Here is a 16558-nt window from a genome sequence, read left to right as displayed (position 1 = left end):
CAGAGGAACAAAGCGTCATTATTCAGTTATCTCCCTGGCTCTCGGATGAGATGGACATCTCTTCTGAGCTCGTCGTATTTAGCCATTGATGGCGTTACGTGTTAGGATATTCTGTTCTTTTGCGAGTCTCATTTAGTAAGACATTGGAATTGAAATGCTTAATTCCTACGATCAGGTTTTATACATGGTGCTTTTCTGCAATAGTTTTTCTGCTTCTTATGCAATCGTGATAGAAGAATAAAGGAAATAATCTTGGGATAGTGATTCAATAAGTAACAGGTCCCCTGTCTACAGCGTACGCGCCCTTGAACAGTGCAGGTGCATACCTGGGTGATAACGTCATGCCGCGGCTCTATTGTTTCAGGTGGACCTTGTCCAGTTGAGCATTAGTGGAAAAAAAAGTGTAGCCCCGAGGTAATAGGCTGATGCCACAACTAATGAACAAGGCCTGCAGAGGGCGCAAGGATTCACTTCTCTCTTGGACACTGACGGGTGTGGACGCATTAATTTTGTTCCTAGCATTTGTGTTGGCCGTTAGTGGAAAAGCGTAGCCTCGGGTGGAATACAGTTTGCCTCTGATGGGGTACGGTTGTGTGGTTCGTCACTGCTGTATGGTGTGCGACGATTCTGGTGGATTTTGTGTCGAGGGGATTTACAATGAGGGAATGTACTGTACGTGTCCGATGATGATGAGTGTCTCTTTCACTCTTTTCAAATGTTTTTCTGTGTTTGCTTTCCTCTGTTGCCCAGCAGTCGTGTGATTTTTCCTCGTTTAACAGCGCTCATGACATGCATGCTTTCCTTTGTTGACGCTCTGCATTTTTTTCCTTTTTTTGGACACGAAAGGTTCATGTTGATCGTTCTTGTCTTGACGATGACGCTAGTGCTGCTGCACCCTTGATTTAAATGGGAATAGTGCCAGAACGATTCTTCATAATTTTGCGATTAAATTTGTTCAGAAAGTAACCGCAAGAGGGACAGATGCATGACTTTATAGAGGAGAAAAAAGCATTATGATTCAGTTCCGTGCCCGGCTGTTGTGTGATTTTTCCTCGTTTAACTGCGCTCCTGAGATGTCCTCACCTGCATCCCTTCCTTTGTTGACGCTCTGTATTTTTTCTTTTATGGACACGAAAGGTTCATGTTGGTCGTTCTTGTCTTGACGATGACGCTAGTGCTGCTGCACCCTTGATTTAAATCAAGTGATCAAATGATTTAAATCAATCTGTCAGATGGAGTAGACGCATTGTTGTACGCTCCCCGTGACTGCTGTTCATTGGGCTCATTTGTTGTTTAAAGGGACTGTCGCATCCGGAACCGTGGTTACGAATCCAATACCAATGTGTTCGGTACACTACCACGAGCTATTTGCCAAATTTTCTCCTTCCAAAACGGATCGGGTGATGAGGAATCGAATTTAAAAGATACGGTTTCGTTTTGATCCTCGAAAGCGCCAGCGCCAACAACATCGCGTGACGCAAGGTCGAATCTGGCTAATCCGCTGTGAAGGACGCTGTCGTCTGCCGCCAAGTCTGGGGCTGCTTTGTTTTTTCCGGCACGTCGCCCGTATTCACATGTGACACTTTCTAGTGACTCGGTTACTATCGCTACGCTTGCATCCTTCGCGTGGGATGTCGTTTGGAAACCGACACAGCGTTCCCGACTCCAGGAAAACTTCCTTCGAAAACCTCGATGTTTGATTTCGCACGCCAAGGATACAGCTACAGCCAGACCACAGACGAAGCGAAAGTTGGAAGCAGCTACATCACTAGCGGGTATCCAGATGAAGCAAGGAGTGTTCATGCTGTCCGTGTATGCTCCTCGCATTTCACCGATAATGTGTACCTGGATGAGAACATCATGGAAGTGCAACTTGGATTGACACAAAAAAGGAACGAATTGAAACTTGACGCCGTTCCGACAGTGTTCCACGAACAAAGCGAGCCAGCAACTTCGACAGTAAGTCACAATGTCTATGTAGTTTCCCAATCGGGTCTGTCACTCTTGCGCGTGAGTAGCACTTAGCAGCAAAAGACGAAATCGGTACAACGTAAGGTATCCCCTAACCTATGATTAATAACTAGATAAATAAAATACAATAAACAAGTTCAAGTGATGTCATTCATATGAACGTGATTGACTTTTCTCGTTGTCGGACGCGTTATCATGAAACTTTCACTGTTACTGAACCTGTGACTTTTGTGGAATGTGGTAGACATGATTGATTTTCATGTGTATTACAGCTGCAGGCAGTTCGACAGGGTCAAGCGCAAGTGGTACGTATATTACTTAAATACATATAATGTGTTTACAATTTTTGGACACAGAACAATTCGCAAACTATGAACCCCGATCACTAAAAGGAAGAACTGACGCTGTTTGTGTGCTGGTGTTAGAAACAGGCACTATACAAACAGTACCTCTGTCCGTAACATAAGCGCCATAACCCACTTCCCAGTTACCTTTTATCTCTCCGTTTGTGAACTGTTTGTGTGCTGTAGGGCTGCGGTTTTTGCGGTTGTCGTAGCCAACTTAATTGAGGTGCACTTTTGACGTTCTGTGTTATAGAAGGACCAGGTGCTGCTGATCAAGTCCCATCCATCCATGAAACGGCATCAAACAATGTACGTGTGTGCACGGCAATTTTGCTGAGAGACCTGGTTTTTACACTAATGCCTTTACGACGCCTCTGACAAATTAGGATCTTCCAGAACAGTGCTTTCCTCATCCAAGTTCAAGAAGTAAAGAGAATGACTTCATGGCTTCTACTGACATCTCACAGCTACATGCCAAGACAAAATAACTTGACAGCAGGAAACGAAAAGAAAAAAAAAAGGTCCGTTTCAGGTCCACCCAAATCTTTGTGCAGAGGCTGACAACAACAACGCTATTGTGAGATGATGAATGATGCTGATGCAGCGTTGAGTTTAAGCCCTTGTTTCCTTTTTTGCAATGCTATACATTACTGCTGGTTAAATGTAAAATGATGCACCTACCTCCAGACATTAAAGGGGCTATCAGAGATGTAGTGTCAATTCAACAGAAAACCTGCATGTTCTACGAGGCACTGTCACATAAGCATTGGCCAAATTTGCTGTCCTGTGAGCTTTGATAGGATATGCCGCAGATAGTAAGAGGCCTCTTACTGTAAGGGAGGTGCATTAATCGAGTAGTGGGGTCTGAGGCATGAGGGCCATTTCAGGATGTACAAACCCTTCTAAAATTTTACACTTGGTTATGCCCAGAGATCGATCCAGATCCCCCCCAACACCCCGAGTTTTTTTCCTGTGTACCACTGTTATAATGAAACCGTCCAATGTACTGTCCAATCGTCCCGTTTTCATTGCAATTGAAGTACTTACAAAACTGTTTATTTTATTTTTGTGAGTCCCCGCTTCAGATCCCAAGGGACATTGCCAGTGTGGTGCACGCAAATAATAAATATCTGTGCGTGAAGAGTTGGATGTGGACTTGTGCAATGGCTCTTGAATGGACAACACTCAGTCAACACAAAGATTTATTCACATTTGCATAACTTATTGCCTTTCATTATAATAATTATTATAATACATAGACAAGAGGTAATGCTCTGCCAAGGATCTCTGAAGTTACAGTCTTGAAAGTTGTTTTCAAGACAGTGGTGCTAAAAAATTGGATCAATGTCAGGTATCAAAATTTGTTTTTCTCTATCAAGGCAGAACAATCTTCCGTGGGAATGACAAATTTTGGACATTCCCAGACAGATGTATCACTTACTATGATAATGAGGTGTAACTGTACCATTAGTGAGTTATGAAACGTTACCTGAAATTATTTGACGTGTTATATCCCTCACATGCTATAATACTGCCAACGATAAGAAGCATTACACTATCATTAAAAGTATAACTGTCACTTATGGCTAGGTAGTTTATTGCTCCTGCCGATTCCTTTGCACTTCTCAGGATTACTGTGGTAACACAGATTCTGTTTCACACTTCTCAATTGGAAACAACGCAAGTCTATTATGGTGTAGGTGTGAACAGGAAATGAGGCACACTAAAGATGATAGTCCTGATAGGACCAGGATGGAAAAACGTTGGCGAATCATGCGGACGACACACCCAGGTATCTGTCGTCTGTTTTTCGGTTCAAGGAATCTCCAAACTCAGCTTGTAAACACACAATAAGCAGTGAACCTGACGTAGCTGTAAAAAGAAAGGACACTTTCCTAAACACGTAGCATAGTTAATTTCCTGACAATCATTCTAATTCTAACCCGGCCCTTGAGTTGCACAGTTGGTTAGAGCCTTCGTAACTTTCATGGGGCATTCGTCGTGTGTGCAAACAACGACGACAACTACGAAAATAAGGATTGCTCGACGTGCCTATCTATCGTGGGCACAGTAGGCGAAGACTGTGATCGTCGCTGCAATACTGCGGTAGATACACCACTAGAAGTTCTGGCCGATGACAGGGAGCTGGGAACAAAGTGTGATGCGTGCGTGTGGTGCGTGCCGTCATTGCACAACTCTACCACTTCACCAGCACTGCAGCATATAGGTACTCATCCAGTTCCTGAGGAACACAGACGCCGCACAAACACTTGGATTGTTTCCTGCGTCGTAGTGTGAATGTCACGGGATTAAGTATTGAGCACTCCGATCATGAACGTACCTAAAGCAGTGGTCCTGAGGCTCGTTCTGTTGCGCTAACGCAGCTGCGGCACGTACATCACCAGCGACTTGCAGAATAAGCGGATCCGTCGAATATGGGCCGTCATCAAACATGTATATTCGTCACGGGAGCTATTACTAAAGGCATTTGAACAGCACGATTCGCCACTTCCGCGTTCCGAGTCCGCCATCTCCGTATGTGCCTTCGCCTTCGTCTCCCTGACCTTGCTCATGCAAGCTGCAAGCCGCGGGGACTCCTCTGGCTCGCCGCGTTCTTATTGGTCAGATTCCATGTGACGTTGCTAAAGATTCTCAGCAGGGAGTTCCGCTTGACGCCCGCTTCCGTCGTCTGCTGTAGCGCCGCTTACACACGAATTATGCAAAAAGTATTCCGTCGATCGGAACGGGACTTTCGGAGTCATGTTCAGTGAAGGACGGGGAATCTCATTTCACTGTGGTTTCGGAATCGATCTGTGGTCGATGCGACTGTCCCTTTAACTAACCATTGATGGAGTTACGTGTTAGGATATTTTGTTCTTTTGCAAGTCTCATTTAGTAAGACTTTGGAATTCCTACGATCAGCTTTCATGCATGGTGCTTTTCTGCAATAGTTTTTCTGCTTCCTATGCAATCGTTATAGAAGAATAAAGGAAATAATCTTGGGATAGTGATTCAATAAGTAATAGGTCCCCTGCCTACAGCGTACGCGCCCTTGAATTATGCAGCTGCATGCTTGGGTGATGACGTCATGCTGCGGCTCTATTGTTTCAGGTGGACCTTGTCCAGTTAGCATTAGTGAAAAAAAAAAAGCTCTGTAGACTTTGGACAATGGGATGACGTCGCAACCAATCAGCAAGGCCTGCAGAGGGCGCAGGGGTTCAGTTCTATCTTAGCCTCTCGCAGGCACGGTCGTGTTACTTCTCACTGATGGTCGCCGGAAGTGGCGCTAGGAGAGCGCAGAGGGCGCTAGGAGCATGCGCGCATGCGGAGAGGCGCCTGCGTCAGTTGGCCGCAAGCTCTCGTAGGGAGAAGACGTGCGGTCGGTAGCCCCGTCGTCCCCGCTCTGCGTCAGTTGATTCCTGGTTGTCGTTGCGATCGGACGCTCCCTCGCCGAGGGGAAAAAGGTGAGTGGTTTGCCGTGCCCGATGTTTGCGCGTTTTTTTTACCGCGCTCGTGTTAAGCCTTTTCTGGCATGTTCACCGTAACGGATATTCCCTGTACGCGCATGTTTAGACTTGTTCAGCAGTGACCCGTAGCGGCCTTTCGTTCGTATTGTCGCATGTTTAGCGTTGTGTGAGTAGTATTTTTGTGGGTGTTGTCTTGTGTTAGCCATTGAATTGTGTAGGTAATGACGCTGTGGTTAGGCCTAGTCGATCGCCTTCAGCCTTTTCCCCGATGTGTAGTGTTTTCTCCGTGCTGTTTAGCAGTGAGTGATTCCACGCGAAATGATCCAGCGGACCTGCTCGGCCCTTACAAAACTATCGCGAATTTTTACGAAAATTTGTTTAGCAGTCCCTAATAGTGCAAAACGACATACCACCAAACATTTCTTCCCAAATCTCAATGTTGCGGGTGTTAGACACGAGCAAAGGTCGCAGCGCTGGCGAAAACCGTGCCTGGCGTGAACGGCAGGTGCGGCTCATAGAAAGCACCTAGAACTGTGCGGTTTTCTTTTGCGTATAGAGGGAACCATGCTTTACACAGCGTTCAAATCCGGTTGTCGTGCTGTAATCGGTGCTGGTATGCAAAGGCCGGAAGTTTCGCAATTTTCCTCTTACTTCGTTGTTTTTTGTGGAAAATCAAACCATTAAATTGTAATGAATATTTTTCCCTAACAAGGCCTCGTGGAATACTTCCACAGGAAAAATCGCAAGACACGTAACTCTTGTAGTCATTGCAAGAAAAAAGAGGAAGTGTGCGATTTTTCCAAATTTCGCTACGATCGAGCGTAAAACACGCAATGAAGAGGTCGGAAGAGACGCCTGAAACCAACTCAGTTTTATAGAGAGAGCCTTCCTCTACAACATATTAAAAAATCTCGAGGATGTTTTTTCGTATACAGGAGACAATAATTTTGTTGTAGTAGAGGGTATTACAGCCACACTGACCCACGTTGCATGTATCTGGTAGGATGCTATATTTGTTTCTTGGGCTCCCGTTTTAATTCCACGTATTTCTGATTTTTTTCTGGTTAGTTTTCAATATGACAACCACCCGGACCAAAGGAACATGGCTCAAGTTGAGCGCTGTGGAGTTCCAATTCACCAGTATGACTATTATAGGCGTGTAGATGCATGTACACTTGATGAAAGTTCCCTTTATCTGTCTCATTTAAATGCTGAACAATTCAGCTAAAATATTAACCACGAAAAGTCTAACAAATTATAACGCTAGAGGAAAAGACGAACGTGCAAAAAAGTCATGTACATGGCAGTACTGGAAACAACGTAATCTCGTGGTGGTAGTTCATCGTTCATGCTGTCCTAGGTTCCAATGAGGCTCACAGCTATATAAAGCTTTGCACCATGCGCGTATGGAAGCGTATACCCGCGGATATCCGCAAGAAACTTCTGGGTTCGGATGAAATATGGACGCTTGTTGCTCAGGAGCGGGTCAGACTCGGATAAACCGCGAGATTGCGCCGTGAGTTTGCTTCACGCTAGGTACAGAACATGGAGTACAAGGTGTACGAAAGTCGAGGTGCGCACTCGGCGCCGATCTTGCGTTTCACTTGCAATAAACTCTACTTATCCCGTTTGGTGCAAAATGTGCTGCTGTGCTTGATGCCGTATAATCTTCGTGGAAGCTAAATCTGTACTTCGTGTCGTGTATCCTGTGGTAGCATCATGAACGCTCAGGACCTGTCCTCGCTAGAAAAGCTATGCCGCTCCGGGGTTTTCATTGTCAGAACGAAAGAGAGGAAGTCGCCCGTGTGGATGAAGTTTAGTGACAGCTTTTTTGCTTTTTTGTGCTAACGGGAAATAACGTTTATTTGCTGGAAAATTTGCCTGATATATCGAGCATAGAAACTGAACTATTGCTGTGTGCCGTGGGAGACGCGGATTTTTCGGATCGGATGCGGATGTCAAAAAGCTCATCCGCGCAGGGCTTTAGCTCACACGACAAAAAGTATTACTTAGACCTGCCCATCACCGCTAATCCCCAATCTCCGTTGCCCGTGCCGCGCACACCGGAAACAATGCCATAAACTTAACCACCCAGGATTGCAATATGCGTGTTATGCTACAGAAGCAAAGATTATGGTAACCTTGCAGAAGTCTGTGCCACAGCATATTGCTTGCTCATTAAAACCCAACCAGACCAGAGAAAATTAAAAATAAAACGAATTAAAGCAGGAGCCCAAGAGAAAATATAGCACCCCACTGGATACACGCAACATGGGTCACTGTGGTCGGAATACGCTCTACTACAAAAAAAAATATTTTCTCCTGTATACGAAAAAACACCCTCTAGATTTTGTTATATTTTGTAGGAGAAGGCTCGCTCTCTAAAACTGCGTTGGTTTCAGGCGTCTCTTCCGACCTCTTCATTGCGTGTTTTACGCTCGATAGAGGGTTTTACAAAGTCCGGCAACACTGAACCGTAACTACGCATCGGCGCCATTGTAGGGTATACGGGAACACGGGCGCCACATGGAGCGCAGCTACCACTTTCTTGTTGAGTCATACGTGGAGACGGAGTCCATAAAGGCGAACTACACAAAGGAATGGTAAGCCATTCGGTAGTATACGCTGTACTGACAAGTTTAACACGTGCATGTACATGTTTATAAACTTTGGGTTCCGATAACAACTAGTCTTCGCTCGCGCGAAAACGAACACTCAGGAACTGTTTGGATTTCTATCACTGCATATCATTGTCATTTTATATGCAGCTTTGGAATCTTCTACATCAAGGCTAAGTGCTACAGAAGTAAAAAGAAAGGTGCCCACCCGTACGCTGTTTCACTTGCAATCGATGACGACGGAAACATAGCAGAAGGCAAGCGCGACAGTCCGGCCGGTCTCGGGTCATGCAACCACCAGTTAGGGGTGCTGAGGAATGTTGCCTTGCTTCAAGACAAGGGCTTCAGCGAGGCCCCTAGTCAAATTTCCGTCGCAGACCTGCCACAACAGTGGGGAGTGCCAAGGCGCCGACAAATTAAAGGGACATCAGTTCCAGTTGTGGACTGGAGGAGTGTACGTGAAGGGGGACTAGACAGCCCCATCACATGCCGAACCTACGATGCCAGACGAAACCCAAGAAGCATTCCCACACAGCAAGTCGCTGTATCAAAGTTTGGAGAAGCTCTTGCAAGGCTCAGTGAATGAAGCATGTTTGGCCAGGCCCTGTTTGAAGCCTCTCAGAGAGAATCAAAAGAGACAAAGCTGGGCCCTGCATTCACGTCATCACCACTGGCATACCAGCAACCACTGCGCCCGTTTGGATACGACGTAGTCCTCTCCTCAGACATTCGTGCAGTTGCTGGGAGCACATGTAAGGTACCGCAAGATTACAAGCCATTTGTGCAGTGTCAGCCATGGACAGCACCACCAAACTAGAAGGGCAATGATATCATAAAGGTAAAAAGTACGATTTGCTTGCTTTAGTGATCATATTTCGAACACACTGCGTTACACTTACAGAGGCTAGCGATTTCACGTGAAAGTGCCCAAAGCCTTGAACAGAAGACACGTCAACAAGCGAAGAGTGGAACCTGGCTCAAGGAGCGTGGGCTGCGACTTACTGCATCGAATTTTGGCATTGTCATGAAACGAAAGGAGTGGACAGAAAAATGTCTGGCAGCCATTGTTTCGAGGAAGGACCTGTCAGACTGTGTTCGAGCGATCAGATACGGTTTACCGGCTGCATGAAGGCAATGATAATAAATTTATATACCTCAGCGATTCACTTTTATGTCCAAGACATTACAGTCCCCTGTAACATGAGAAAGCAACTGGACATTCCGTTTTGCACTGGTAACGGGTATGTGAAATTTATTTCCACGGTTAAGTCCTTAAAGTTGCTTTCTTTTCTAGGTATGGCATTGCAAATGAGCCCATTGCTGCACAGCGTTATCAGGGCGTTCTACGTAGCAGAGGCCACCACGTCACCCTTTCAGCATGTGAACTGTTTGTCGACCCTTCGACTCCGTGGCTGGGTGCCACACCTGACAGAATAGTCTTTGACCCCACTGAAGACTCTCCGCATGGTGTGCTAGAGATAAAGTGTCCCTACTCACTGTCAGAGAAGAAGCTGACGGAGCTACAACAGGAGGTGTTCTGCTCTTCAGTCGGCGAGAATAATGCATTGTTAAAAAGACCCTTACTATTACCAGGTCCTGGGGCAAATGGGGATTTGTGGACTGAGTTGGGCAGACTTTGTGGTGTATGGACGGCATTTCATTTTAGTTGAACGGATTAGGTTCTGCAGTGAAGAGTGGGGGTGCTACAAGAAAAACTTAAATCATTTTATTTTGCGACCATGTTACCATATTTACAAGAAGTAGGAGACAGAGCCTTGCAATAAATTTGTTTTGTCTTCTATGCAGCTTCACCTTACCTTGTGTCGCATTACATCAACACGGTTACATGAGATCAGTTGTTAAGATATGTACCTGTACTCACACATTTAACATCTGTACATTAAATGGTTACATCTCAACACAAAGATTTCAGAAAGATCCAAAAATAAAAAATAGCAGGCTGTTACCATGCTGTCACTCAACCGCCTTAATGATTGCCAGCTGCATATTGCTCAGAATTGCACAAACCGTCCAAATCTGGTTTGCTACAGGAGCCAAGGATATGGGAATGTACCGGTCAAAAATGTGATAGGTCTTAATTCTTTGAATCCTCCTCTCAACATGGATACGAAGAGCAGCGATCTCCTGTGTTTCCTGGTTTTCTTCAGCAGAAAACTGACCTTTTGTCAGGAACGGCGGAATATTCAAGGACACATTTTTGGCTTGTAGTAGATCTGCAATGCGGAATCCCTTATCGGCCATTACTGAGTCATATGCATCGAAAGGCATCTCCAAAAACCCACTTCGCACAACGCATTCTCTGTCGGACAGTGACCCCATGAACAGCTCGGACACAAAGGTCAGGAGACCATTGGGTGCAACACCAACCAGTCCTTTGAATGTATTTGCAGACTTGTAACTGGAGTATGTTCCTGAATGGGAACATACACAAACGAGCTTACAAACGAACGTTACAAACGAGCTTGCCACCTCACACCTGAGCTCAGTCGCATCAATGATGACCCTTGTCGTTGGGTACTTTTCCTTGAATCCATTTGGCTTGGTCTCATCAATGAATGATCGTGGCTGCCAAAGTGGTAACTGGGATAGCTGAATGTAGAGGTAGTTAATCCATGACAAGAAGATCCTGGACACAGTACTCAACGAAATGTTAAACAGGTGTCCAAGATGCTTGTGAAATAGTCCAACTTTCAGCTTTATCAAAACTAGGAAGAGCTGATCTTCTGTGTCAAGTTTTCGAGGCCGGCCAACGTTGTCGCTGGAAGCACTGCCTTGCCACAGTACCATGTTTTTCCCACTCTCTCCTGGGTTGAGATACTCATGCAGTTCTCTAAAGTGTGCGTACGAGGGAAGTCCTGTGTAAAATCGCACGTCATCATCACTGTCCTTGAACTTGTTAATACTGAAGGCGACCTGCTGCTCCTCCAACTTTTTTCGTTTTCCTTCAGTCATTTCGAGTTGTGCTTGCAGCCTGTACACTTCTTCCGTTTTCTCTCTCAGGCATTTACGCAATTCGTCGTTCTGCTTCGTAAGCTTCTCCAGCTTGTTGCTTAGCACAGAACAGTCCTTAGCGCACATGCATTGACGTTGGTCTGAATCACGCTGGGTGGCTTCCGCTGGGAGATTCTCATCAGACCAGGTGATATCACGCAATGGCTCTATCGCTTCGTCGCAAGCCTCTGTGGTGATGGGGAGCGTGGCTACACCGGCGGCAGTCCGTTTTTGACGTGGAGGTTTCCTTTGAGTTTTCGGCTTGCAAAAGTCGAACACGGACGGAACTGCCCAACTGTGCAGATGTGTGTGCCCACTGGCCACGTTCGCAATGAAGTCCGACTCGACGAAGTGTCTTGAACACACTTGTGTAGAGTGCGTCACGCGAAACATCTTGCCTTCGTCGCGCTTGATAGCGATTATCCATTTTCTGTGAGCGGCAGCCGTCCTCGGGAAGCAATGGAACGACACCTGGAACATGAATAGCAGATAAACTCGTATGTAAGTGCCCCGCTTTCGGCAAAAGCCGGGGAACGATGTTTGTTGTCGCTGCACACACCAGTTTTATTTCACGTACAATAAATAAAACACGCTTATATACGCACCTTCTTTGCGTCCTGATCCACGTAGCCTTTCTGTTTGCAATGCGGAACACAGCAGTACGAAGGCATTCCCGCTAAATCCAAGTGCTCACACGCAACTGGCGTCCGACGTTCGGAGCAAGCGGACCTCGAAACTATGAAATATTTCCTCTGTCCCCTACAATGGCGCCTGCGGCCAGTTGGCGAGGGTGGCACTAGATGGCGCTACATTTCGAGAAGGGTCTATTGTAGCGAATTTTTGAAAAATCGCAAACTTCCTCTTTTTTTTCCTGCAATGACTATGAAGGTTACATGTCTGGCGATTTTTCCTGTTGAAGCATTCCTTAGAGCCTTGGCAGGAAAAAATATTCATCAAAATTTAATGGTTTGATTTTCCACAAAAAAAATCGCGAAGTAGGGGGAAAACTGCGAAACTTCCGGCCTTTGTATACCTGCACCGATTACAGCACGACAACCGGGATTTGGACGCTGTGTAAAGCATAGCTTCCTCTATACACAGAAGAAAACCGCACAGTTCTAGGTGCTTTCTATGAGCCGCACCTGCCGTTCACGCCATGCATGCTTTTCGCTGCGAACCTTGCTCGTGTTTAGCACCCGCCACATGGAGATTTGGGAAGAAATGTTTCGTGGTATGTCGTTTTGCACTATTAAAGACTGCTAAAAAAAATCGTAAAAATCCGGGATCGTTTTGTGGGGTCCGAGTAGGTCCGCTGGATCATTTCGCTTGGAATCGCCCAGTAGCGGTTAGGCCTTTTGCCCGCGCTCTGGCATGCTTAGACTTGTCAGGCAGTGTTGCAATTTTACCTCTCTCTAGTATTTTGTTGTTCTCTGTCTTTCTCGCGTAAAGCTATAAAGGGGGCGCCATCTCGTGTGATGCCTTGCAACTACGTGGCCATCTGTCTCTGCAAGCGTCTTGCCCCAGCCGCCCGCACCAGAGCGCGTTTTTCAAGATGGCGTCGTTAATTTTCAAATAAATTGTTTCTGCCTGTGTGCTCCTTTACTGTTTAGTTATTTTTTCCTACAACCCGAGTTTACATAGAAAATCCACGACAAATATTGCATTGAGTCAGATTTTGCACTATTTAAAAATTTTAAAAATTTAAATAATTTAGAGTAATTGTAAAAAAGTGCAGTACTTGCCGTGGATTTTCTGTGTATAACTTGGGTTGAATGTTTACTACTGTAGTCGCAGCTGTAGGCGGCCCCCAAGGAACGCCTTCAGTGGCCCGACGAGATGGAAATCGCTGGAGGCGAGGTCTAGACTGTAAGGGGGATGTGGCAGCAACTCCCAGCCAAGCTCCTGTAAGGTGCGTGTCGTGAGATGAGCGGTATGCGGGCGTGCATTGTCCTGTAGGAGGAGGACTCCTTTGGTTATGAGGCCACTTTTGCTTCAGCGTCTTATGCACATCTCTGAGAACCTGGCAGTAATATGCACTATTGATGGTGGTACCACTGGGCAGAAAATCAACATAAACAACGCCAGCCTTGTCCCAGAAAACCGTGGAAAACTTGGATGTTCTCAGGAATTCTGACACTGGGCTCTGAGCCGCCCCGGCCGTGATCGTCCTGCTGTGATGTACGGCCGTCTCGGAACCGTTTGCACCACTCAAACGCTTTGCTGTGGCTAAGCGTATCGTGGCCATACTAAGCCTGAAGTCTTCTGTGAATTTCAGATGACTTTATGCCTCCATACACGAGAAACTTCATGACAGTTCGATGTGCGCGCTCACCTCGTTGTCGGCCATCTTGTCCATCACGTGTCTTCTGCTTTGCACAAACTTTGGACCACCACGTGGTGAACGCAAAGGCGTGTCGCGTGTGAAAATGACGAAAAAGCAGTAGCGCGAGCAATTTGTACACTCAGGAGACAGAAAGTCCCGGTTTTACTTGAACACCCCTCGTATTATCCCCCGTATACACCCCCGTATGTTTGAAGTACCTCTAACGAACAAAGCAGGCCAACACTGCAGCCTAATATTTGCTCGAGTTCATTTTTCCTATCACCTACATGCCCTGGTGAAGTAGTTTCAACCTTCCTAAACATGAAAAACTCCAGGAGTACGGACGCGTTTGGACTTCAGATTATACCAATAAAATATGTCGCCGACATTATCGCGCCGCTACTCTCCCACATATACAATCTTGCTATTGCAAGAGGTGAATTTCCATGTAACATGAAGTTAGCCAAGGTAGTTGCCATTCATAAAGGGGGCGATAAAAACTATATGACTAATTATAGGCCTATCCCGGTACTACCAATATTTGCAAGAAACTTCGAGCATATTTTACATAAACAACTCTCCTCATTTCTGGAAAAACATAATCTGCTTACTGATTCCCAGTTCGGTTTTAGAAAACTGAGATCAACTGAAGTTGCCCTCCTCAGGGTCAAGGAAAAAACACTTCAAGATTTCGAGGACAAGTCCATCACTTTGGGTGTATTCATCGACCTTAGCAAGGCCTTCGATACGTTAGACCATCAATTATTACTGCGAAAGTTATACAGCTACGGTGTCCGTGGAACTCCATGGGAGTTATTTAAATCATACATGTCTGGCAGGAAGCAAATGGTTACCTTAGGCCCGGTAAGCTCTGACCTGTCGAGTATCGTCTCCGGAGTGCCACAGGGCAGTGTTTTAGGACCTCTTTTATTTAACGTCTATATTAACGACATTATAGACTCATGCAAACACGCAGAAGTAATTATGTACGCAGACGACACCACCTTGTTATTCTCTGGGACAGATCTTGCTGATTTAGCAAAGAAGGCAAACAGCGATCTGATTCTCTGGGTCAATGGACAGATGAATAAATTGAAAATCAATACAACTAAAACGAAAGCTGTTGTATTTAGACCCAGAAATAAGCAGGTTCCGTCCTATGTTGATATAAAAATCAAATCTGACCCAATCGAGATCATGTCAGATCATCTACTTGGCGTATACTTTAATGAATATGTAACTTGGGATGAACATATAGCCGTTTTGAAATCAAAAATTGCTAAAATAGCAGGGATTATCGATAGAAATCGCTATGTCCTGCCTCGGCATGCAAAGCTAATAATCTACAATTCGTTACTGCAATCTCATCTGAACTACTGTTGCCTTATATGGGGAACTACTACACAGGTTAATTTGCAGTCTCTGCCAATAATTCAGAAAAAGGCTATTCGAGGTATTGTTGACTTACCTATGTTATCTGACCTAAAAGGTGTCTACTTAAAACTAAACATTTTCCCAGTGCAAGATCTATACAAATATAAACTCATGGTAACCTACCAACGTGCCATCAAATCAAATAACATGAGTTTTTTTAACATATTAAGATTGAGAAAGCCCACGCCTACATATAACTTTCGTACGGTATACGAATGGGATATCCCTTTTTCCAGGACGACCTATGGGGGCCAACTGTAGGAGCTCGGGACCTCGTCAAGCTGCCCCGAGCAGCTTTTTGCCCCGAGTCTCCGCACTGTTACAGTGAAATAAAGATTTGATTTGATTTGATATACAGGGTGGTCCACCAACCATGACAGAAATTCATAGAAAAAACCGTAGGCCCGGGAGAGACATGCGGTCAAGAGATTTTTTCTGCCAATAACTTTTGCCACATGTTGGCAACATTTTTATTTCATTTCAATTGACGGAAAGTTAATTTCTTGAATTGAACTCCGAAATTTCTTAAGGCAACCTAACGTTTTCTTTGCGGAAATGGGTTCGCCGTGGTCATTTTACTCAGTATAGCACGTAATCCCACTCGTAATGCAATGGCAATTGCCGAAATAAATTCGCCCAAAAATCTGTGGAAATGAGCCCTTGGCTCCGCCTCTTTTCTGATGGCTAGTAGTTTGAGCGCAAAGCTGCGAAGAAAGGAGGTTACATTGCCACGCCACGCGAGGAGGGAAAGGGTTACAAGCCTTACCCACGGAACAAACACGCGCGGTGAGTGCGGGAATCAGAGCTATCTGATCAAAAATGAAGTCACCTGACGGCTTGTAGTCCTTTCCCCCCTCGTGTGGCGTGCCAACGTAACCTCCTTTCTTTGCAGCTTTGCGCTCAAACTACGAGCCGTCAAAAAAGAGGCGGAGCCAAGGGATTTCATTTCCACGGATTTTAGGCGAATTTATTTCGGCAATTGCCATTGCATTATGAGTGGGTGTATGTGCTATACTGAGTAAAATGACTACAGGGAACCCATTTCCAAAAAGAAAACGTTAGGTTGCCTTGGGAAATTTCGGAGTTCATTTCGGAATTAATTCGAGAAATTAATTTTCCGTCAACTGGAATGAAATAAAAATGTTACCAATATGTGGCAAAAGTTATTGGCAGAAAAAAAGTCCCTTGACCGCATGTCTCTCCGGGGCCTACGTTTTTTACTATGAATTTCTACCAGTTTTTAATTTTAATTTTAATTCTCGAAGCCTGCGTAACAAGCTCCCAGATTTTAAATTACATCTACAACAGTACAAGTTCCCTTTCATAGCTATATGCGAACACGGCATGGATTGTACACATCGTGTTAATGGATACACAATCTATCGATCT

The 16558-nt window shown here is 45.3% G+C and overlaps 1 protein-coding gene across 1 annotated transcript; it reads right to left on the bottom strand.

The window, feature by feature from the left end:
* Positions 1–10374: 10374 nt before the first annotated feature.
* Positions 10375–12083, bottom strand: LOC135389602 (uncharacterized). The gene is made up of 2 exons (XM_064619637.1): positions 12018–12083; positions 10375–11883 (listed from the first exon to the last, which is right to left on the bottom strand). Exons 1-2 carry the CDS (start codon positions 12081–12083, stop codon positions 10375–10377), a joined length of 1575 nt encoding a protein of 524 aa, XP_064475707.1.
* Positions 12084–16558: the final 4475 nt, after the last annotated feature.

Source organism: Ornithodoros turicata, chromosome 3 (assembly GCF_037126465.1).
Source record: "Ornithodoros turicata isolate Travis chromosome 3, ASM3712646v1, whole genome shotgun sequence".
In the NCBI taxonomy this organism is placed as follows: domain Eukaryota; kingdom Metazoa; phylum Arthropoda; class Arachnida; order Ixodida; family Argasidae; genus Ornithodoros; species Ornithodoros turicata.
Note: the sequence above shows the minus strand (reverse complement) of the source record. Positions and strands in the feature narration are given on the sequence as shown.

Excerpts from the sequence above, each read along its gene's own strand:
- LOC135389602 (XM_064619637.1), bottom strand. The coding sequence starts at position 12,083 with ATGCCTTCGTACTGCTGTGTTCCGCATTGCAAACAGAAAGGCTACGTG. Across the intron at positions 11,884-12,017 it reads TGGATCAGGACGCAAAGAAG|GTGTCGTTCCATTGCTTCCC; the intron begins GTGCGTATATAA and ends TTCATGTTCCAG.